At 42.4% G+C, this 24625-nt stretch overlaps 1 protein-coding gene across 1 annotated transcript in view; it reads right to left on the reverse strand.

Annotated features, from left to right (window-relative positions):
• Window positions 1–3276: 3276 nt before the first annotated feature.
• Window positions 3277–24625, reverse strand: part of ADGRE1 (adhesion G protein-coupled receptor E1) — a 55473-nt gene continuing 34124 nt past the window's right edge. The window contains exons 13-22 of the mRNA XM_081076273.1: window positions 23172–23291; window positions 21958–22148; window positions 21360–21530; window positions 19146–19340; window positions 17618–17853; window positions 14088–14154; window positions 11379–11470; window positions 7577–7745; window positions 7353–7457; window positions 3277–5147 (exon numbers count right to left, since the gene is read on the reverse strand). Of these exons, the coding sequence (XP_080932399.1) occupies window positions 5142–5147; window positions 7353–7457; window positions 7577–7745; window positions 11379–11470; window positions 14088–14154; window positions 17618–17853; window positions 19146–19340; window positions 21360–21530; window positions 21958–22148; window positions 23172–23291 (1352 nt within the window). The 3' untranslated portion in view covers window positions 3277–5141. The remainder of the gene's footprint in view (window positions 5148–7352; window positions 7458–7576; window positions 7746–11378; window positions 11471–14087; window positions 14155–17617; window positions 17854–19145; window positions 19341–21359; window positions 21531–21957; window positions 22149–23171; window positions 23292–24625) is intronic.

Raw genomic sequence — 24625 nt, forward strand, 5'->3', positions numbered from 1 at the left:
ATTTATAGCAGTCAGATGCAGCTTGAGAATTTAAAATTACACATAAAGTGGATAATTTTATCAACACTGGGAATTATTCATGAAGGTCGCAGAAACGGGACATAACAAAGAGTAAATATTGATTATAAAGTGATGTCATATTCAGGGGGAAATGGCAAGTGCTATTGGGTGTTGTACATTATAGAGTTTCAAAAGAGAAGTCACCCCTCTCCCAGGATAAGCATTAGAAATGTCTCCTTCTGACGCTTTTCATATTTTTTGAAGATGAAAGCACTTTATTAAAGGTATATTTGTAAATAGAAAAGCCACTGCATTGTAGGCTCAATAAAGTCAAGTAGTAAACAAGCTCTGAGATCTTTTAGGAAGAGGAAACCTCTACCACAATGTCTAAGAAGTCTGCAGCTTCATTTGAAACAAACATTTCTTTAATGCAGCTCAAAATCTCATTACAATGAGCTTCAAACAAGTATCTAAGTGGTGAATATGGCTTTTTTATTTCATATTTGGTGGTCATGAGGATGGGGCAGAGTGGTCAATATTATTGATGTCCATCCTTAATTCCCTGTGGGGGCCAGCTGTCCCTTCCCCAGAAAATTGGCCTCAGCCAAACAGGAGCTCTTATCACATCCCCACCACTATGAGGGCTGGACACAGCCAGGAACTGACTGGCATAGGGATTAAAAAGGCTGGCCCCTTGCCTCAAAATGGGACGGCTGTTGAGTACAATTCATGCTCCAGAGATCACCATGGGATAGGGCTGAACCCAGATCCTCCTGTGACCCCATCCTTCTTCCCTCACTTTCTCTCTTCTCAGAGTACTCCTTCAATGAGTCCTGGGCACCAAAATCCTTGTCTCAGGCTCTGCTCTCAGGGAACTTGACCTGAGTCGCCCATTGTCATCTGAGAAAGAGTAGTGCTCATAATGAAAGTACTACAGAGTACTGTTAGTGGAAACTTAAGCAAAAGGGCATTTGGGTGACTCTGTAGAAACAGGACATTACAGTCACGTGCTGCCTAATAACGATGCTTTGGTCACCAATAAATCGCATGTGCAATAGTGGTCCGTAAGATTACACCGCATCACCTCGGTGTTAGTAGGCAATGCCATCTATTACAGCTCTGTGAGTGCACTCTGTGGTGTTCGCACAACAACAAAATCGCCTAGCAACGAGTTGCTCAGAATGTATCCCTGCCATTAAGTGACGATGACTGTATCTATAAAACCAAGAGTTGTCCTTCAAGGGGTTAGAATATCAGAATAGTGTCCTGCTACCGTGCAGTAGATTGACACACTCTCTTTCCTTGTCACATTCAATTAACAAACACTATTGAGTCAGTGAACCGAATCTACTAGGTCATAGGCATAGAGATAAATCAGACAAGGAACTCATAGGAAAGCTGGAGATAAAACACATGAACATCTGATTATATTCAAACATGCTGAGCACTACAAATAAAAGATTGATAACTTTAGGTACAATGGAACGGAACTGTTAAGACTAGGAGGCAACTAGATGTCTCAGAGTTGACGATGGAAAGCTTTTCTATCAGCAGATCTTGTCTTTAAGTTATTGTTTTTCTAATGGATTGCTTTTGACAGTTTGGGAAAGTTTGACAGCTTTTGTGCAGTTATGTTGTTTTTTTCAACCAAACATTAAAGAAGAAATGTAAGCTTCCTCCCACTGAAAACTACTAGTAAGTTTAGAAGCATTTGAATAGCCTATGTTTGAAATTTACTTGAAGATGTGTATTACAGTATTGTTTAAGGTACTGAAAAGTTAGAAATTATGTAAACTCAGGTTAAATACATAATGGCACACGCATACCATAGATCACCACGGGAAAAAATAAAGTTCTGAAAGGTCTGATGAGTTGAAAAGTTGTTCATAGTGTGACAAGAGGGAAAAAATAAATATTTGAAAATAACATAGGCATACCTGTTGCAGGTCAGCCTCAGGACAATTTTCTATGTGAGCATGAGACATCTGGCACTGTCATGTTATGGTTTTCGCTATACCTGGAGGCAGATGTGACTCATGGATTATTATTAATAATCAAGTGTTTTAAAGCAAGGAATGCCAAGGATATCGATCCATTTGCTGAAAAGCCAGTTCTAAAGATGCTCCCAAAAGTTCATGATCAGGGCCAAAACTAGGGTGAGGGAAGAGAAGCACTCTCTTCAGGCACAAAACTTAGGGAATCACCGAAAATAAAGTAATTAACACGATGTCAATGCAACATTTTAAAACAACCAAAATAGATGTAAGAAAATCCATAAGTAAACCATCCAAGCCATGTAACAGTGCTATGCCAGGTCAAATGGAACCTATGACCACTTTTTAAATATATACATATATATTTAAATCAATTCATTTTATTGTTATATATATTTTTTCCAAGTCAAGTTGTTGTCCTTTCAATCTTAGTTGCAGGGGGCGCAGCCCACCATCCCTTGTGGGAGTCGAGGATTCGAACCGGCAACCTTGTGGTTGACAGGACGCGCTCCAACCAACTGAGCCATCTGGGAGGCAGCTCAGCTTAAGGTGCTGTGTTCAATCTTAGATGCAGGGTGCGGAGCCCACCATTTCTTGTGGGAGTCGAGGAGTTGAACCGGCAACCTTGTGGTTGAGAGCCCACTGGCCCCTGTGGGAATCGAACTGGCAGCCTTCGGAGTTAGGAGCATGGAGCTCCATCCGCCTGAGCCACCAGCCTGGCCCTAAATATGTTTTTAATGGTTAATTGTTTTCCTGAAGTTGATTTTGAAATGATTGATGAGTTTGCTTTCATGCAAACCAAGAAAGTCAAGTTTTAATAAATTCTGATTTGGGGGCAAATAAAATATTAAAGTTTAAAATAATGTTTTAAGTTCTAACATTGTTACTTTTCCATTTCTCAATATTGTTTTCAACTATTTTAATGTTTGGCGTGGAAAGCACATTGTAGGTGGTCAATCACTATCTCTTGAGAGAACAGAGCTGTATTTTTTTTGGACACAATAAATTATTTAGATAATAAGAGGGCAAAGTTATTTCACTTTATATTTATGGAATTTGAGAACCATGCAGTTTTTATTCTAAGTTTCTTTTCTCCTTCCAGTGGAGGCATGTGAGACCACAGGGGAAAGGAACTTCCCAGTGTAGCTCGACGTTGTAGAAAGAAAAACTCCTGTAGTGGAGCTCACAACCTCACCCGCTTCCCTTACCCAGTCTCCTTCAGGAGACTGCATTTTAGACCAACATGTAATATTATTTAGAGACAAAACCTTCTGCCAGTCTTCTGTGGAAAGAACTTTATTCAAACATTGTAGATTTACAGATTCTGGTAGCTAAGAGGAAGTGAAGAATAAACCCTTTTCTTTGTATACTCCAAGTTGTTGCAATGAAATGCGAAATGTTGACAACCCATTGGCCTCTGTATCAGTGAGCATTTGCTACCAAAAAATGCTTCAGAGCAAACCACTCCTGAAACTCAGTGCCTTAAAACAGTGATACTTGATTATTGAGCTGGGGTCTGTGGGTTGGCTGGGCAGGAGCTGACCTTGGCTGGGCTCACTCAGGTGACTATAGTCAGCTATAAGTTAGCTAGGTAGCTGGTTAAGGACAGGCTCAGCTGCTATAATGAGATGACTATGCTCTCCTGCATTCGTTTCTCACGTCCTTCTAGCCTGGGTATGGGCAAAGGGTCTGGAAGAGGAGCTCCACGGTTAAGAGCTCAAAACCCAGTTCAGCCACCTATGGTTGTGTGAGGCTGGGAAGTTACTTAACCACTCTGAGCCTCAGTTTCCTTGTCTTCAAAGTGGAGAGTAATCCTTCATTCACCCTTTTATTCAACATATTTATGGAGAATCTACTAAACACAATCCTCTGTACTTAGTTCTGTGTACAGTCTAAGTTGGAGACACCCAAGAAAAAAAGAAATTATGATATAGGGTAGAAAGCATGAAGCCTTAGGGGACATACAAAGGTGACATCCAATCCTACTTCAGTAGATTCAAAGAATACTTCCTGGTCGAAGTGATTGACTACGCTGAGACTCAAAGAAAGGGTAGAAATTCGTTGAATTTTCAGGAAAGGTGTCCTACGAAGAGGGAATGGCAGGTGCAAAATCCCAAATTCGACTTTTCCTTTCTAGTTTTAAAGACAAGCTAGGCTATCAGAATGGCAAAAAGAATATTCTAGAACATTCATTCACGCGTACAATACAAATTCCCTAGGAATGTTGTTAAAAAGCAAGTTCTGGTTCAGCAGATCCGGGGTGGGGCTTGAGATCCTGCTTTTCTAACGAGGTGATGCTGATATTTCTGGGCCACACTTTGAGTAGAGAGAAACTGGAGTGGTCATGGAGAGGAAGAATCTACGTTTAAAATTTTCATCTCCTTCTCTCCCTGGCACTCAAGATTTTATGGAGGATAGAGAGCAAGGCAGGATGGCAATAACTTTGTTAATAGGGTGAATCCTAGCCAAGTCATAAAAGAGTTTCTGGGAGGAAGGGAGATGTCTTCCCTGAAAGATCCCAGAAAACCAAAATTCTTTCCAAAGGCTGTTGTTGTCAAGTACTTCAACCTTCCATGAAATGCTAGACCACGCCTACTCACCAGCATAACTTTCAAGTGTTTGTGCCAAAGTAGCCTCTATGTCCATGTGCTTTATTTATGCCCTGGGGTTGTCATTACAGTTTTACTGACCATTTCTTTAAAATCAGGAGTCTTTGTCGAAGGGTTAGCCAGTCAGTTAGCACGTCACTGACTGAGGGCCACTGTGTCTGGCACATGACAGGTGCTGGAGAGGCACCCTTGGAAACACGCACCAACGATCTCAGGAGAAAACAAAATAGTAACCAGGTTATCTTGCTCATGCCATTGCACTGAGATCTGTTATTTCCACAAAACTCTGGAAAGTCAGAGTTGCAAAAACATGAAAGATGAAATAGTCATCCGGAACAGAAACTTATTTCTCACTAGTACACGAAACCATGGGAAGACTTCCCCACCCATCCACACTCTGAATTGCCTACAGAGTTCTGGGGCTGACGAGATCCTGTATTTCTGCATTAGGCTGGGAAGAGGAAACTTCAGGGTAGGCTCCTGCAGGCACCTACTTTCCTTGAATGTTGCTCCACAGTATATTTGAAAAGAAAGGACTTTAACCCTGTGAGAGAGAAACCAGAATCAGTGGCAGGAGTAGTACAAATACGATCTCAGGGGTCATATCTATAAGGGGCATGGGTCTTATAAATTCAGAGAGATAAATACGGCAACAAAGACTATAAGGATAAACATTAAAATGTTAACAGTGATTATCCCTAGCGTGGCGGGCACCATTGACAAACTCAAGAGCCATTCTCTCTCTCTCTTTTTAAATTAATTAATTATTTTTTAAATTAAAGCTTATTTGGGTGACAATTGTTAGTGGAGTTACATAGATTTCAGGTGTACAATTCTGTATTACATCATCTATAAATCCCATTGTGTGTTCACCACCCAGTCAGTTCTCCTTCCATCACCATGTATTTGATCCCCCTTACCCTCATCTACCATCCCCTCACCCCCCCTTAGCCCCTGGTAACCACTAAACTATTGTCTGTGTCAAGAGGCATTCTCAATCTCTTCGCCAATGATAACTCCTTCTCTAGAAACTAGAAAGTCAAATACTTGATGTGTCAAATTATTTTGTAACTATGCATGGTCCTGTGATGAAATTCTGACCAATTAGGTGAAAGGGAAATCTGCTGAAGGGTTTCCAGCAAAGGTTTTATTTCCTGTTAAAGTGGAAGGAATGAAAGGAGAGTCTGCCACTTCTGCTCTATCCCTTTTCTTCCAGCCTTGAACATGGTTGTGATGGCTGGGGCTATGGCAGCCATCTTGCAACCATGAAAATAATTTGATGAAAAGCCAACATGCTGCTAGTGGAATGGAAAATCAGGAGAGTCTAGATCTTTTATAATACCACTACCAGCAACCTAACTCTGGGCTTTGATTCTTACAAGAAGAAGAATTCTCTATTTATTTAAGCCACTGGATCTTAGTTACTTGTGCTTGGAATATATTAGTGAAAAAAATAAGACATTCTAGTAGGGGATAGAAGACCATGAATAATAAAATAAGAAAGTTATAGTATGCTAGAAAGTGGAAAGTTCTATAAAAAGAAAGTCAGGACAGGAGGGCAGGGTACAAGAGGAGGAAGCACTACAAAATAAGAGTTGTCAGAGGAAAACAGCATTGATAAGAAATGATTGGAACGAAGATTTGAAGGAGATGAGGGAAGTGGGGGAGTTGGCCAAGTGAGTACCAGGACAACAACATTCAAGACAGAATGAGCTTCCAGTTCAAAGTTTCTAAGAAGGAAGTGAGCCTGGCATGTTTGAAGAATCTTGAGTAGGCTGGTATGGATGGAAGAAAGTGAAGTGAGGGGTGGATTAATAGAAGACGAGGTCAGGGAGAAAAGACAATCAGATCAGGCAAGGCTTTGTGGGCCCTCAGGAGGTCTTTGGCTTTTACTGTAAGTGAGAGCCACGGAGTCTTATAGGCAGAGAAATGAGGTGACCAGACTCAGGGGCTCACATGCGCCCTCTGGTGGCTGCAGGGAGAACAGACCAAAGGGGGGAAAGGAAAAAGGCAAGAGGGAAGCAGGGAGACTCCTTATGAGACTATTTCCATAATCCTGGCTAGAGACAATAGGACTTGCACCAGAAGAAGCAGTAAAGGAAAAGAGAAGTAGTCAGATTCAGGATACATTTTGAAGAAGAGTCAACAGGATTTACTGATGGGTTGGAGTTGGAGGGTGAGAAGCAAAGCAGAGTTAAGGATAACTCCGCGGTTTCATGCTGAGCAACAGAAGGATAGAGGACCTTCCTTGGAAATGGGAGGTGAGGGGATGAAGCTCAATTTTGAACACGTTACGTTTGTGACGTCTAGTAGACATTTAAGTGGGGGTGTCTGGTAGGTGGTTGGTTATGTGAAGCTTGGACAATTAAGTTCGTGAACTGTCTATCGTGTAAGTACATGGTGGAAAGTTCGCGAACTTAATTGTCCGACCTTTTCATATGCGTCTAGAACTCAGGAGAGGGGGCTGGTTCCCTCACTGATTAATGAATAGAATAAGATTCTTAACGTATGTTCATTTTATATCTGTATGAGTCATTATTTTATGTTTTTTAGGTTACATAGCTACTAAGGGGGAAGAGCTGGCATTTAAACCCAAGCAGCCTGGTTCCCGAACCCCACACTAATACATAAGCTAATGCACATGGACATGCTTAGCTCACAGTATGTACTCAATGCACAGCGGTGTGTGATACTGCTAAGAAGCAGGCATTCCGTTCAATCAGAACATGCATCAAACGCTGTCTCTCACCGTCTTGGAAGTGGAGGGGATGGACGACAGTAAGATCCCTGAGGTCTGGGACTGTGACCTGGCTTTGGTCTTCCTGTTAATCCATCTCCAGTATTCTTCCCGTACCTGGAGGTGGACACAGAACACAGGAGATGAGTCACTCCCAGATGCAGGACGTGTGTGGGCACAGGCATGTCCCCTGGAAAGAGAGGGAGTTAGGGGTCGGGAGTACAATAGCTTCGTACCTGGCGGCTGAGCAGACAGTGAATGAGAAAGATGAAGGCCCCCTGCAGGCTGTTGATGATGGTGAACAGGTAGGCCATGACACTGGCCACAGGTCCGATCTGGAAAATGCCCAACACCCACGAGCACCCCAAAATGAAGAGCTGGGCAAAGGCCTTGAATGTCAGCAACCTGGGGGAGAAGATTTGCAGAGAATAAGGTGCTGCCAGGTGGCTGTTGTCCTTAGGGGCCATGCTCCCAAGAATGGTCCGAGGCTGCCACCCTGTGACCCGCCACCTGGGTGGGAATAAAAATGGGGCAGAGTCTCCAAGCCTAGAGGTAGGGAAAGTGAATCCTACAGGCATTGAAACGGTGGTGTATCTAAAATACACTTGGACACAAAGATGTGTGGACACATGTAGTTAATGCAATATTGTTTATAGTGAAAAAAGGCTATGAATTTGGGATATGTTAAATGAACAGTGAAGCAATACTATTAAATACTATAAAGCCCTTGTTTTGAGGTAAAACTCAGATAACATAAAATTCACCATTTATCCATTTAAAGTGTGTGATGCAGTGGTACTTAGCACGTTCACAATTTTGTACAAACATCACTATTATCCAGTTCCAAGACATTTTTATCACTCCAAAAAGAAAACCTATTAAGCAGTCATTCTCAGTTTCCCCTCACCTAACTAGAAACAATCCAAATGTCCATCAACAGGTGAATGAATGGATAAATAAAATATGGTCCCATCCATACAATGGAATATTATTTAGCCATAAAAAGGAGTGAAGCACTGACACGCTACAACATGGATGAAACTTGAAAACATGACACTCAGTGAAAGAAGCTGGTCACAAAAGGCCACATAATGTATGATTACATTTATATGAAATGTACAGAATAGGCAAATCCGCAGAGGCAGAAATTATAAAACCATTTCTTAAAATGAGATAACAGTGACAATAAACTATAGTGAATAAGGGTTCAAGCTCTGAGTCAGACTGTCTGCAAATAAATTCTGACTGATCCATTTATTAACCTGTAGCCTGTGTACCCTGAGAAAGAAGACACCTACCAAGAAGGTCTCCTAATGGCTAATTGGGCTCAATTTTAAAAGCAGAGCCTAGCAGCGGTTTCTAAACATGGGCCTCTCGTGCAAATTACACTTCAGGGAAAAGCCTGCACTGAACTGTCTGCCTGTTCTGTGTTCCTGCCATCTGAGCCAGCCTTTATAAAGGACTTCCTGAAATTGTATTTCAACTAATAGGACTGAGGCTCTACCCATCCAATCTCAACTGCACAGCTATATACCCCCATCACCATCTTGACCAACCAATCAGAGCGGCTTCATTCTGACCAATCAGTGCCTTTTGGACCAATCAAACTGTGAGGATTTGGAGTCCTCATTTGCATGAGGATGGACCAATCAGGGACCAGGGGCAGGGACTTCTCCCTATGTAAGTCAGCTCTGGCCTGGCTCAGGGAGCATGCTTTCCTTTTCCACTGAACACTGTGTCTCTCTGAGTAGAGACGGAAATAACCAAGACATCTCAGTTGCGCAGGGCAGAGTGGAGCAGAGCAGAGTGGAGCAGAGCAGAACACAGTAGTCTAGCTGGAGGGGTCCTCCCGCCAGGGCCGCCTTACAGCTATGCTACTCCACAGCTATGCTGCTTCATAATTGAGCTGTAACACAACGGAGCTATTTCATTGTCTTGCTGGTCTCACAGCCATGCTGTATTACAGTTGAGCTGTTTGCACTGAATAAAGTTTCCTTCTTTACCACACCCCAAACTGGAGATTCCTGTTGGTGTTGAATTGACGCCAATGATCATCGGTTGACAAGCCTTAGTAAGTTACTTAACCTCATTGTGCCTCAGTTTCCTCAAATTGAAACATAATAATACAATACCTACACGTCGGTATTGCTTCTTTTACAGATTAAATAATGAAATGACAGGATCCTAACGGGGCTTAGAACAGTGTGTGATGCAAAATAAGCACTTTGATTAATAGTTTTTAACTTTAAGTATCGATACGAAATAAGCTATATGTTATGTGGAAAAAACAGTGTAGAATGATATGTAGACTATCCTGTCACGTAAAAGGAGGTGGATGTGTAAGTATAGAATATTCTGGAAGGAAGCTCAATTCCGGTGATAATGGTTGCTTAAGGTGAGAGAGGTCTGGGGACCTGAGAGGTAAGGGAAGAAAGAATTTCTTTTATGTGTTCCCTTTTACACTGCTTAATTTTTCTTAACCATTGGATGTATTAACTTTGACTTTTTGCATTAACTTTTTAAAAATATTTTTTAGAAAAAATATTTAAGATGAATGAGGGTTTGGACACTGACACACACACACACACACAAAGCAATGGATATCATCAGGTTACCAATGGATATAATCAGGTTTGGGTAGCTTCTTAAAATGAACACTAGTTGAGTGAAGTTAAGAAACACAAATGGTCTGATAATGGGAAACATGAAATGGAGCAAGCATTGCTAAAAGACCCACTTAAAATACAGACAGGAGGCAACTCAGGAAGAGGGGCCTCTGTATGTCTTGTGCCTCGGTTCCCAGAGCTGCTCTTAAGTTGCTAACCTGTTGTTAAGCTCAGCTCAAGGCCGAGGCATAAACATCTGGAACAACAACTGCTCTGTGGACACCTATGGGCTTGAGCTCATTCTAGTTTTCACCTCCCTCACTTGCGTATTGGAGCTAACAAGCCCTGTTAACCTAGCCAGCAACCCTTCATTTGCAAGAAAGAATTATACTTTCTGGTTTTTGTCTTTACAAAGCCTGCCTTTCTTTGTTCTCCCTGTAGCACATTTCAGGTTTTCCCGTGAATCTGTGTCTTCCAGATTTGAATACTTTAAGACCCCAATACACTTTTTAATTGTTTTATAGCCTCAGATCTCTATTGGTTGAGGTTATAAGAATTTGAAAAAGCCCCACATCTACAAGATAAAATAAGATATATGAAACTAAAGTAATGAGAAAGTATATTTCACCTATTAAATCCATAAAAACAATACAGCAAAAATGATAAATTCCAGTACTGGCAAAGCTGCAGGTAAACAAGCACTCTTATAAATGGAAACAAATTTTCTGGAAAACCATTTGCAATATATACAAAATGTGTTACAATCCAACCTACCCTTTGATTTAGGAAAGTTCATGCCTACTGTTATGATTAAATAACCCCAGACATGGAAAAAGATTTACCTAAAGGCATATTCAAGACAGTATTGTTTATAGTAAAAACAAACAAACAAAACAACCCAGAAACAACTTAAATATCCAGGAATAAGGGATGATTTACATAAGTTGTTCTGTGCCCTTACACTGAAATGCTATGGAAAAAAAAGACTGTTGATGAATTTCTAATTAAGTTAAAAAATATTCATGACATGTTAGAGAAAAAATGGTAATAAAAACAAAATAGTATGATTCTGCTTTTGTAAATACACACACATAAGTATGCACGGAAGAACTAGAAAATGTATTACTAGGTTCAATATATGAAACACTCTCCCGAGTAACTGTGGTAAATGCTGCATAAGCCACATAAAGTGCACAATATTAATATCCCCATTTTACAGGTGAGGAAACTGAGTTTCAGAGAGGTTATATAACTTGCCTAAGGTCACACAGCATGTAAGTGGCAGACCTGGAGTTTGAGTCCCCAGATGCAGATACTGTGCTGTTCTGTCTTAGGCACAGGACCAGGCATACAAAAGGTACTCAGTGAACATTTGTGGGAAGGAGAAAGAGAGACTGGGAAAAGGAGAGGAAAGAAATAAGGGAGAGTGCACCTGGTGTTTTTGAGAGTTGAAACTTCAGCATTGACACTGGAAAGCTTCTGCTTCAGTATACATAACGTCCAAGACAGAAGGATGGAATTGACCTACAAAGTGAAGCAGAAAGGATTGAGAGACTGGATATACAAACTTAAGGGAGAAAAAAACGGAGCAAGCATTGATAAGAGACCCATTTAAAATACAGTTGGGAGGCTATTCTGGAAGTGGGGCCTCTGCACATCTTGAGCCTCAATTCTCAGAGCTGCTCTTCTGTTGCTAACCTGTTGCTAAACTCAGCTCAAGGCTGAGGCAATAAACATCCTGGAACAACAACTGCTACATGGACACCTATGGACTTGACCTCCTCCTTGTAGTTTTCACCCTCCTTGTTTGTGTATTGAAACTAACCAAACCTTGTTAAACCTAGCCAGCAACCCTTCCTTTGCAGAAAAGAATTACACTTTCTGGTTTTTACCTTTATAAACCCTGCCTTTCCTTGTTCTTCCCCAGGTTGCTACCTGAATCTGTATCTCCTGGGCTGCAATTCCTTTTGTTCAAATAAATGCTTTTTATTTTTAATTACAATCTAAAATTAATTTTGGTCATCAAACAGACAATGGCCAGACCATCTTTAAAAGCAGAAGTCTGACCCACGGCCTGTAGTAACCACTCCAGGGAGCCCAACAATAACTCCTATAGCAACTAACCCAAAATGACTGGGACTTGATTAATAATTGATAGCCTCTCTAATTTCTGTCCCTGCTTCTAACTTAGCAGAAAGCCAATATGCCTAACCAATTACATAGAAAGCCCTGCTTTTAGTTAGCCCACCTGTAGGGTTCCCTAAAGCCTCCAATCAGGGCATACCTGAAGCTTCCCCGTTTTTCCTCTGTAAAGCTTTCTCACTCCTTTGCCTGCTCTTGAGTCTCTAACAAATGCAAGTGATGGTGGCTGGCTCCCTTACTATAGCAATCTCCAAATAAATAACCTTTGCTCGTTCTCATTTGGGTGATACTCATTTATTTCCACTGGATGCACCTGGGAAGTTAGAATCAAGATCAGTGCCCTGTTATGGGTTAAATTGTGTCCCCCAAAATGATATGTTGAGTCCCTAACCCCCAGGACCATAATGTGACCTTACTTGGAGATCGGATCTTTACAGAGGTTATCAAATCAAAACAAGGTCATAAGGGTGGGCCCTTATCCATATCACTTATCCATACAATGTCCTTCTGAAACAGGGAAATTTGGACACAGAGACAGACATGCACAGAAAGAAGATGATGAAGAGACACAGGGAGAAGACAGACCTCTACAAGCCTAAGCCTCGCAGTTGGAGAGAAGACTGGAACATAACCTTCTCTAAGATCTTCAGAGAGATTCTGGCCCTGCCGACTCCTTGATTTCAGACATCTGGCCTCCAGAACTGAGACAATTAAAGTCTGTTGTTCTAAGCTACCCAGCTTGTGATACTTTGTTCTGACAGCCCTAGGAAACTAATACATGCCCATCCAAATATGATAGAGGTCAGAGAAAAACCCTCTGAAAGAACACAACTACAAGAATTCCCAAGACTTAGAATGGTCAAATATGAACTCACAATCAACAATTACAAGTGACACAAGGAAACAAGACACCATGAGTCAGAAGAAACATCATCTGCAGGACTGTAGAATCTGGACTGGAGGCAAGGAGGCAAGGAGACAGTGCTCAGGCTTCCCAGAGGAGACTGGTGGTTGCCAGGGGCTGGGGGGAGAGCACTGGGGGGATGTTGGTCTAAAGTCACAAAGTTTCAGTAATGCAAGATGAGTAAGTTCTGGAGAGCTAATGTAAAGCATGGTGACTACAGTTAACATTTTGTCGTATTGTTAGAATTGGCTAAAGGGGTAGATTTTAAGTGTTCTCCCTGCCATTTTCCAGAACATGGATAGATCTTGAGGGTATTATGCTAGTGAAATAAGTCGGACGGAAAAGGACAAAAACCATAGTTCAGTCACAGGCAATAGCTGAAACAAAAAGTAACAAACTTACAAAACATAACAAAAACAAACTAAATAGACACAGACAACAGAATGGTGGTTACCAGAGGGGAAGTGGGTGGGTAGGGGCAGGGCGAATTGGGTAAAGGCGGTCACATATAGGGTAATGGAAGGAAACTAGACTTTTGGTGGTGAGCAACGGATGTCGTATTATAATGTTGTATACCTGAAATTTGTATAATGCTACTAACCAATGTGAACTCAAGAAATTTATCTTTAAAAAAAAACACCAAAAAAAAGGTAACTATATGAGGTGATGGAAATGTTAATTAGCTTGATGGTGCTGATCATTTAACAATGGGTACCTATATCAAAACATCAAGTTGTTCACCTGAAACATGTACAATTTTTATTTGCAATTATACCTCAAAAAAGCTGGGGGGAAAATCTTTCTACCTTTTCTCTCATTCAACATCTGTGCTCAGAAGAGATTGAGAGACCCATTCTTACTGAAACAAAGGACAAAGAAGACTGTGGTCCCTCCCAGGGGATTTACCTGTTGCATAGAAAGAATCATGAGTCAAAGAAATTAGGCTTGAACTTGGAAATCTCAAGAATGAAGGATCAAAAGGGAGAACATGATAGAGGCACAAGTGACTTCGGCTCTGCAACTTCCATTGGCTCTTCCTGATCCTTTGGGTCAGGTCCCTCCTCCAGAACCCATGGCATCAAGCAACTTGCTTACCAGTATGATTGTGCAAACTGGCCCCAGGAAACTCCAGATAAACCCTGTCTCCGTATTCAGCCAGCAGCTATGGAGAGAAACAGAAGAAGTCTGTGCTTGTCTCAGAGCCTTGACCTTAGAATTAATTACTCATGCCCTGCCAAACACACTAATGGAAGAGAATATTGGGAGATAAGACGGAGATGAAAATGCTCATGATGGGACAAGTCACATTTCAGTTTTCTTTGGAACTTAGCAAATACTTTCTGACCCTCCTGCCATAAATATTCCTGAAAGATTCACTTAGTACTCCAGGTAGAGCCCATGCTCAATTTATAACCTTTATAACCCCATTTCCCTCTTTCCAGAACTTTCCACTGGCACACTTTGTCATTCAAATCTCAACTCAAATGTCTCCTCCTCTGAAAAGCCACTCCTGACTATCCCTAGCTAAGTATACTGTCCCTAACTCCTGGCCCTTATCTAGCAGAGCCTGCTACTTTTTTTTATATATATATATAGCATCTATCAGTATCATAAATATCTTGTTCAGTTGTTCATTTACTGGTCAATTGTCCATCTTCCCCTACTAGAGTATGAGCTGCACGAGAATTTGGACATTTTATGTTTTGTTATCTCTGAATACCCAGCACTCAGTACGAAGCTTTGCATGGTCAAGGCATTCCACACTTGAAAGGAAGGATCTTGCCATTTGCAACAATATGGATGGAACTTGAGGGCCTTATGCTAAGTGAGATAGTCACAGGAAGACAAATACTATATGATCTCACTTATATGTGGAATCTTAAAAAAGCAAAAACTGAGCACATAGATACAGAGAACAGATGAGTGGTTGCCAGAGGTGGGGCGTGGGAGTGGGCAAAATGGGTGAAGGGGGGCAAGAGCTACAAACTTCCAGTTATAAACTTAATAAGTCCTGGGGGTGTAATTACAGCATGGCAATTATATATATTATTATAATGCGATAGTGCATTTTTTAAAGTTGCTAAAAAAAGTAAATCTTAACATTTCTCCTCACAAGAAAAACAATTCTGTAGCTAGGTGAGGTGACAGATTAGACTTATGATGATGATGTGATCATTTTACAATACATATAAATATCGAATCATGTTGTGTACCTGAAACTAATATAATGTTGTATGTCAATTATATAACAAAAACTTTTAAAAATAAATATGAAAAATGAAGGAGAAGTGGGAGGAAGGAAGGAAGAAAGAAAGAGTGTACTGCCTCTTTCCATCATGCCTCTAGTAAGAATTTGCTGTTTTCCCCACCCAGCAACCATGCCACCACTTTCAGTAATGGCACCCCAATATTCCTTTAGCAGAAGTACTCCTCCCTCCACAAAAGAAGGAAAATAATCAAGTTTGGCCAACCACATGTTATCTCCTTGGCATGTGACTCTCCAGTAGTAGAGTGATACATGGCGAGAAAATGTTTGCAATACGAGAAGACACTGTCCCTACCCTTTGGTGAATGACCACTCCCGTAAATACTGGCCAGTTTCCTGTCAGTGTCTGGCTCTCTGCCTGGGGGCATCAGAATAAAAGTGCTGAAAATTTGTTTTCCTGGGTATAGCTCTCCATCATTGGCTGGTGAGAGGAAGTTGGTGGATAAATACAATAGCTCCCCCACCTCTTAGATGGGGTAACAGTGGTGCACACTCTACACTGTCTCCCGCTGGTACTCAAGGCATTAACCCTCCCCCCCCCCGTCACTCACAGCAGTGCCTGCTCATGAATGCACCCCGCACTTGCTCCCTGTCTTCGCTGTCTCACTTCCCCACTACTTTCCTAGTACTTCCAGAGGTCATCTCAAATCCTTGTCAATGCTATTCTCTTCTAAAACTGTTTCCCTCTGCCTACAAGGAATTCTTCAAATGTCATGTCCAACCTAGTTTCCCCTCCTTCCAGTCCAGTCCATCTGTTCTCCAAACACAGCTCGAGCTCCCCCTCACCTATGTCCTCACCTCTGTTGCCACTCCCTTTCCTCTTTGCCTGTGTACATTTCAATAGAGCTCAAGGCCCTTTCAAGGTCTACCTCCTCCAGGAAGCCTTCCGTGAACTTCCCAGCTCCCACATGCCATCATCCTTCTCTTGCCTGTCAGAGCTTATACCACCTACAAAAACATCAGGCACGTCATCATGGCAACCTTGCATTGTCACCACCATCTCCTGACCAGGCAGTCAGACCTGAATTCAGCTTGGACACTTCCTAGCTATGTGACCCTGGCAAGTTCCGTAACTAGGCTGAGCCTCAATTTCCTCTGTAGCTCCCCTTTATTAAGCTATTACTTTATGTACTATTGGTCTCAGGGCCACCATGTACAACAGCACAGGTTGTGCACTGCACAAATCCAGGGGACAGTATTTATACTGTACACAATGAAGACCCCTAGTGTTAACACAGGATTTTTGTTGAGAAGTAACAGAGATAATATGGTTGTAAAACTTACAGGATTTAGGTTATGATGGGTGATCACTTAATTTGAATTCCTTTCTCTTACCCCTTATCTCATGACCTTTCTTGAAGTATTGGCAGACAGGGAGGAAACCTGGACATTTAATGCCCGGACACAGCACAGCAAAGTTCCTATAGCACGGGGTGATAAATGGGGGCCCTGGGATTGGAAAGAACCAGATTCATGTTTTCATGCTGTGCCTTTCTTACTGTCATAGTGAGAAAGTCTTTCATCTCTCTGAGCCTCAGTTTCCTCATCTGTAAATTAGAACAGCAACACTGTCTCAAGGGTATGTCATAGGATTAAATGAAATAACAGTGAGTCTGCCCTATCCACATACTGCTTGTCCTATCATTTACCTAATTTTTCCCCCTGAAAACTGACTCACTTTTGTTACTTATACAATGGAATTATGTCTGTGAAATCATGAGTTCAGTATGCCGGCAACTTTTTTCTAATACCCTATAAAATAAATACAAAAACAGGTTTTTTAAAATTAGTACTTGCCAGCATCTTGCATGGAACCATGTAACAAACATATTTTGCTTTGAAACAAACAACAGTAATAATAATGGTTATAATAATGGCAGGTATAATGCTTTACTCTGTGCCAGACACTGTTCTAGGTGTTTTGCTGATAATAACTAAAGTAACCCTCACAACAATACTGTGATGTAAATATTGTCATTAGCCCCCATTTTATAGATGAGAACATGGAAGCATACAGAGGTTAAGTAACTTACCCAAGATAGCACAGCTAGAAAGTAAGTGGAGCCAGGACTCAACCCCAAGCAAGTTGGCTCCAAAGTCCATGATTTTAAAACTTTACAATGAAGTCCACTGTTTACATGACCACCATTCGTTAATAGTGAAAACAGTGGCTCCTGAAATTGTGCAGTGCACAACCTGTGTTACTGTACATGGCAGCCCTGAGACCAACGGTACATAAAGAGCTCAATAAATGGCAGCCACACAACTCATATTGTTATTGCTCTTCCTGCGGTTCATATATATATCATCAGGAGCCCTGGCCGCAGGGTCTTCCGGGAGAGAGGGGGGTGTCACTCACAGATTATGCGTCCCGTAACCCTGTGGCTGAACGCTGGCGGAGATGAGCACCACCAGCCCTGGGACCCCATAGGCAAAGGCACAGAGGTACAGCATCTTGATGTTGTGTGAGCTGAAGTAATTCACCACCTTCAGGTTCCTGACCATAAGGAAGAGCATCACGGCTTCTATCAGCATCCAGAAGAAGCAGGCGAGGAAAAGGTAGTGCAGAAAGCCCGCAATGATGGCGCAGCCCACCTGGAGAGGAGAAGCACGCGCGCTCAGGATCCTCACCTCCCTGCCTCCAAGGAGCAGGTTCAGAGGAAGAGGACAGGGGAGGGCCTACTTTGATTGGCGTTCCCCCAAACACTGCCCATGCATTCATTCGACAAATATTTATAGAGATGTTCTTTACCACAGGTGGCACCATCCCTTTGGTAAGGTGACCAATGGTCTTGGTTTGCCTGGGACTGAGTGCCAGGACGTGTGACTATCAAAGCTAAAACTGGGAGAATTTTGGGGGAGAAACGAGTAGACGATCACCCTACTTTAGGAGACGTTTGAAGATACGGGGGTGGGGGTGGGTCCTGCAAACTACAGCCACTGGGCTGGCTGCCTGTTTTGTAAGTAATGTTTCATGGCCACACAGCGACGCCTGTTTATGTATTCTCTACTGCTATTTTCACACTACAACAGGAGAGTTGAGTAGTTGTGACAGAGATTGTAGGATCTACAAAGCCGCAAATACTTACATCTGTGTCTTCATAGAAAAAGTTGGCCCACCCTTGGTCACACGACAGGAGTGGGGTATCCCACTAGCATTTAGTTCTCAAAGAGCTGGGACATTAAACACCCCACAGTGAGAGGGGAAGCTGTGCCCAGAGAATGGGGCTGCACCCAACATGTCAGCAGTGCTCCTTTGGGAAAACCCCGAGAGCCTAGCATGTTTCTGGCACAGTTCTGGAGGTAAACTGGCCAAAATTCTTGCTCTCATGGGGCACACAGTCTAGTGGCAAAAGTAGGTACACAAGTAAACAACAAATATTCGATATGGTTTCAAGTAAGTGCTGGGAAAGAAAGCAGAATAAAGTGATAGGTAGACCTTCTCCGCTGTGGCAGTAGTGACAGTTGTAACACTATCGCCAGATTATTTTCTGTTGTGGGGCCTTGTCCTGTGTGTTATAGGATGTTTAGCAGCATCCCTGGCCTCCACCCACTAGATGCCAGCAGCACGCCCGTCTAGTGGTGACAACCAATAATGTCTTCAAATAGGGCCAAGTGTCCCCTAGGGGGCAGACTCATCCCAAGTGAGAACCAATGGTTTAAAGAGTAATAGGAGGGACCGCCACAGTAGATGATTTTAAACTGAGACCTATGACAAGAAGGAGTCAACCAGGTGAGGTGCTGGAGGATGATATTATGAAAAGAGGGCATAGCACGTTCAAAGGTCCTGAGGCGGGAACTGCTATAGAAGGTGTTGGGTAGGGAAGAGCAGAGGCAGATGTGGAAATGATGGGGCTAACGGGGCCATAGTCTGAGGGATGTGAGACCTGGTTGTCCGTCTTGTCTACACTGGTGAGAAAGAGAATCTTAGCCAAGAGGAGGCACACGCAGAGATGCAGGTGGAGGTAAGTGTTGTGGTTACGGATGGCTCGACACAGCAGGAAGGTGGCGATGGCCAAGACGAGACACACCAGGGAGATGATCATGCCCACGTGGCTAATGATGTACAAGGAGAACTCCATCTGTCAGGAAAGAGATAACGCCATTCAGACCCAAACCGACATTCCTCCAAGCAGGAAAAAGAATCATCCAGACTTTTTACTGACTTGGGCAGAAAGACCCTAGGGACCTTTCCTCCCTCTGACACTCAGAGTACCCTAGATATTATCCATTATCATTCTTTAGCTTCTATTGGCATCCATCAGCACCCTGTCCTACACCCCACCCCATGTATTCCTAAGGCAGGATATCTACAAACTACATTTCCCAGAAGCTCTTGAGGCTAAGTTCCTGGATATCATTTAAGTTCTCGAAGAAGATGAAAGTTTGGGAAGGCAGATACCAACTTTCTGCAAACAGAAGTGAGCTGTGGCTGGACTCCACATTCCAACTGTCCAATCTTTAATTCCATGGATGTGGGGTGGCCTGACAGTAGCAATTTCTGACCTCTGTATCAAACTGCAGACAGATGATCTTGAACGCAAAATTCAAGAGGCAGCCCCCTGACTTCAACTCTTCTATTCCTTCCAGCAATTTTGGGAGTACTCCATTCCCTGCGTTGAATTCCTTCCTGCTTGAAATACCAGAGCGGTTCCTATTTCCTGTACTGAATCAGGCCTGATACACAGGTATTCAGAGACGCCTCAGCTTCTGGGAGTAGTATAATAAGCTGAGCACTTCCCCTGTACCATTATTCATAGTTAATTTTTAATTAATTCTAAACTTATTTGAACCTGTGTTAAAGATATGTTAACCTGGGTGGCTGGATGGCTCAGTTGGTTAGAGTGCGAGCTCTCAGCAACAAGGTTGCCAGTTCGATTCCTGCATGAGATGGTGGGCTGTGCCCCCTGCAACTAAACATTGAAAACCATGGCAACTGGACTTGGAGCTGAACTGTGCCCTCCACAACTAGATTGAAGGACAACGACTTGGAGCTGATGGGCCCTGGAGAAACACACTGTTCCCCAATAAAAAAAATTAAAAAAAATATATATGTTAAAGATATGCAAGATACTGTCTCATGAGCTCCTCACTACAATATTGTGACATAGTGGTTAAGAAAACTGACTACAGTTCTACCGGTTTCTAGTTATATGAGCTTGGAGAAGACACTTAACTGCTCTGTGCCTCACTTTCCTCATCTGTTCAGAAGAGGATACTAATAGTAACTACCTTATAGGATTGTTTTAGGATTTTAGGAGGATTTTACTAAAATACTTAAAGTACTCACAACTGTGTCAGGAACATATTACATACTATAGAAATGTTAGTTGTCATCACTATTTTTTTTCTTGTTCTCATTTTTGAGATGAAAGAACTGGGCTCAGGCTAGAGAGGTTGAGTGACTTGCCCAAGGACACACAGCTAAGAAGTGATAGAGATGGGACTTGAAACTAGGTCAGTCTTGCTCTGGATCCAATTCTATTCCTCTAAATAGCGCTTTGGCCCTCCTGCCAGAAAACTGAACATCAGATCTGGTGTGATAGGCAAGGACACTCACAACAGCACAAATGAGGATGTATTTCCTCTCTACCAAGTCAACCCACTCACCAATGCTCATTTCTTACTCTATTTCCTTCCTGACCTAGCACCAGCTCTCACTGAAACACCTCTGAATTCCCACAGCATAGCCTCTGGTTTAGTGGAAAGTGACCTCTAGAGCCAGACTGTCCTGGGTTCAAATCTCACCTCCATCAATTACTAGCTTCATGGCTTGGCAGACTACTGAGCCTCCCATCTTATAAAATGGGCCTTAAAAACATTTAAAATAAAGAGTCCAGAATATAGTAGGGTGTTCATTAAATAGGATCTGTGATTGCTATTGTGCCTTTACCTATTTAGAGTCATTCCTCATTTGATGTATGAGTGTCATGGCTTCCCAACCAGACCATGAATTCCCCAGGGGCAGAGGCACGGCACACTACCTTCTGTCCCCATGACTCCCCCCCCATAATACACAATATCATGAGGCATACGTGGACAGTTAGTCAATATCTTCCCATTGAATTTGGCGAACCAGAGCACAGAGTATCAATACTGACCGTGAGTTCCCCAGAAGCCATGATGATGGCCAAGTTTGCCATTCGATTACAGCTGCAGACAGTATGCATCTCGGAGGCTTCCAGGACCACACAGCCAGACGAGGTCCACCTACCAACCCCCAAGTCTGTGCTCCAGGAAACACAGATGGGTCTCTCAAACTTCTGCTTTGGCTGAAAATTGAAAGGCCCTTGTCACCTGAGAATCTCTCTCAAATGGATTCAATACGACCACTCATGGGATAAAAAGATACAGGTGTATTCTGTAGAAAATGGAGAAAGATGCTGATATTTCGATGTGTAGTGATGACAAGAAATGTCTTGGATGCCAGACCTGTCTCTACTACTTACTTGGTCATAGCTAGTGTGAATAAAATCCATGTATATGCCCCTGAATCAGTGTTACTTAATCTAACCTAAGTCTTGCCTGTGGTGGAGTGGAAGAATGCCACATACAAATACAAGAGCTCATTCTTCTAGGATTGGCTTGAGTCGCTAGAAATTGTGGACGCTTGCTGCTTTAATGAGTCCCCATCAGAAATGAGAATTAAGCCCAGTGGGGATAGGTAGGTGGGGGCCCAGTGGAGACATCATCACAAACCTCGAGATTCTCCAGAGTGTAGGTGATTCCGTCAGAGAACCCTTCTTTCTTCTCCCCTGTCATGATGCCCCTAACGACGTGAGAATTCATCTTCAACTCCATCTTGGAGTCGGGCAACGGGTCTTGGAAGAAGCTCTTACCTAGAACAGACTCCATACCCACAACGGAGACAAAAGCCACTCCAGTAGCCCCTGCAAATTCCCCAAATGCAAAAAAAAGAAAAAAAAAGGAATCATCTGCTCAGCAGGTATTACAGATGACCCAACGTATACACACATGTACATACTTTAATATCACATGCATCTCTGCACTGAAAATTGAAACACCAGTGACATCAGGTCCGTGACCCTCAACAGAATCATAAAAAAAAAAGAGCCTCAGGTGCTATCACCTGGAGAAATCTAGGCTACATTTAAAAATAAATTTGAATGTGCATTTCTAAAGGACAGTTTGACTCAGCGGGAACTAAGTTTCCACATTTAACAATCTACGGGCCAATCGAGCCAGTGTCTGTTTTTTTGTTTGTTTGTTTTGTGAATAAAAGTTGTATTACAACACAGCCACATGCATTCACTTACAGATTATCTATGAATGCTTTTGCACTATGACGGCAGAGTTGAATAGTTGTGACAGATTGTACTGTGCTCAATGCCTGAAATATTTACTAACCAGCCCTCTACAGGAAAAGCTTGCCAACCCTGATACAGAAAAGCACTGTCTGATAAAAGCATACTATGGGCCACATATGTAATTTTAAATTTTGTAATAGCCATATTTTAGAAAAGTAAGAAACAGGTAAAATTAATTTTAATAATTTTTAACTCATATGCAAAATATTATCATTTCAACATGTAATCACTATAAAAAATTATTAATGAGATACCTTACATCCTTTGTTTTTTGTACGAAGCCTTTGGAATCTGGCATATATTTTACACTCACTGCCTAGCCACATTTCAAGAGCTCAATGACCAAAGATGGCCGGTGGCTACTGTATCGGAGAGTGAAGGGCTTGATACTCCAGTATTATGAGATTGTTTATGTAGTGTCTGACTTCCCCAGCAGATGGAAATCTCTCTGAGGGTATGGGCTATTTCTGCCTCTACCATCACTGATTCTTTCACCACCTGGCACAGGTCTTGGCACCTAAGAGGTGTTTTGCTGGTTGAATGCACCCAGACTACCCTCTTTGAGTCTCATGAGCTGGTCTGTACCTGTGGATTCAGATGCTTCAATTATAGAACAGTCAATCTTCATCCCATCCCCTTTGGCTTTCAAGTTGAAGGTCACATTCTCATCAGTGCATTCGTCCTTGATAACTTTGCTCTCGATGTCTAAAAGGAGAAAGGGAGACTTTGCATGATATCACCCAGAAAGTGGGTTGTGAATTTGGTTTCTCTCTGACACAGGTTCACATCCCCAGTTGCAAGCCAAGGAAAGAATGGAAAGACCAATTCATCCTCGGAATGAATTGAGCCCCTTCATGAATGATAGGCGGATGGTAGCACCTAATAAATGAGAAACCCAATTGGAACTTAGTGAGTAAACTCTCACATCTTGGAAGAAACACCAGGGAAAAATGGGGTTGAAGTCAACAGGGATGGAAGGCAACAGAGCCGTGGCCGTCTGGCAACTCCAAATTTGGACACGTTTTCCAAAGCCAAAGGAAATAGAAAGGGACTGTGACAGGGCTCGGGTTCTGCAGTGACACTGCCTAGGAGGCCCATGTGCTCTGCTTCCTACCAGCTGTGTAAACTTGAGCAATGTCTTAACCTCTTTGAGCCTCAGACTTCTCGCCTGTATCATGGCCTTCATTACAAGACTCTTTGTGAAAACATAATAGATAATGGAACAGAGGTACTTTTTAAAAATGTAAGCCAGAAAATGCCATGCCTATTCTGACTCTCCCATTCTGGCCCCCGCTTCTTATTTCAAATAAAATCCTGTGTCCCTGCATTTGTTTACAAAATCTCTTCCTGTTTTTCTGACTCCTTCCCCTTACAGCTTTTACAGTCCTCTACTCCACTTCAGCCATACCGTCCTTCTCAGTGTTCCCCGAACTCACCAAGTATTCCTGAACTTGCTTTTTCTCCAAATTTTCTCCAAATTATCTTCCCTCAGGTCCCTGTCCCAATAAGCCTTCCTTTAACCACCCTGTGTAAGACAGCAATGCTCCCCCTAATCCTGACGCTCCGTAGTCCCCTCAACCTGCTTTATTTTTCTCAGTAGCACTAGCTCTATCTGGTATACCAGATGTCTGTTTATTATCTGACTCAACTCACTACAATATAAGACTCACGAGGTCAGCCTTGTTCACTGCTGGAGGCAGTCCACCAAATACTCTATTTCTACCGCTTGGCCTCCTGGAAACCCATCAAGATGGAATTTCCTAGGTTATGTGACTAATACTGAAACTAGTACCAGGAGTAGGGTGCTGCTGTAAAAGGTCTATAGCACCCAGGATCCCCAAGTAGTCACAGATCATGCATGTTCTGGGTAGTAAAGCCAAGCTATATTAATCAGGAAAGGATCGGTCATGCAGCAGTAACAACCTCAAATCTTAGTGAATTAAAAATAACAAGTATTTCCCATTAACACACTGACTTGGGACTGTGCTCTATATTATCTGGGACCTGCAAAGATGGAGAAATTGTGACCTGAAACATGG

This window comes from Rhinolophus hipposideros, assembly GCF_964194185.1.
Source record: "Rhinolophus hipposideros genome assembly, chromosome: 16".
Taxonomy (NCBI): domain Eukaryota; kingdom Metazoa; phylum Chordata; class Mammalia; order Chiroptera; family Rhinolophidae; genus Rhinolophus; species Rhinolophus hipposideros.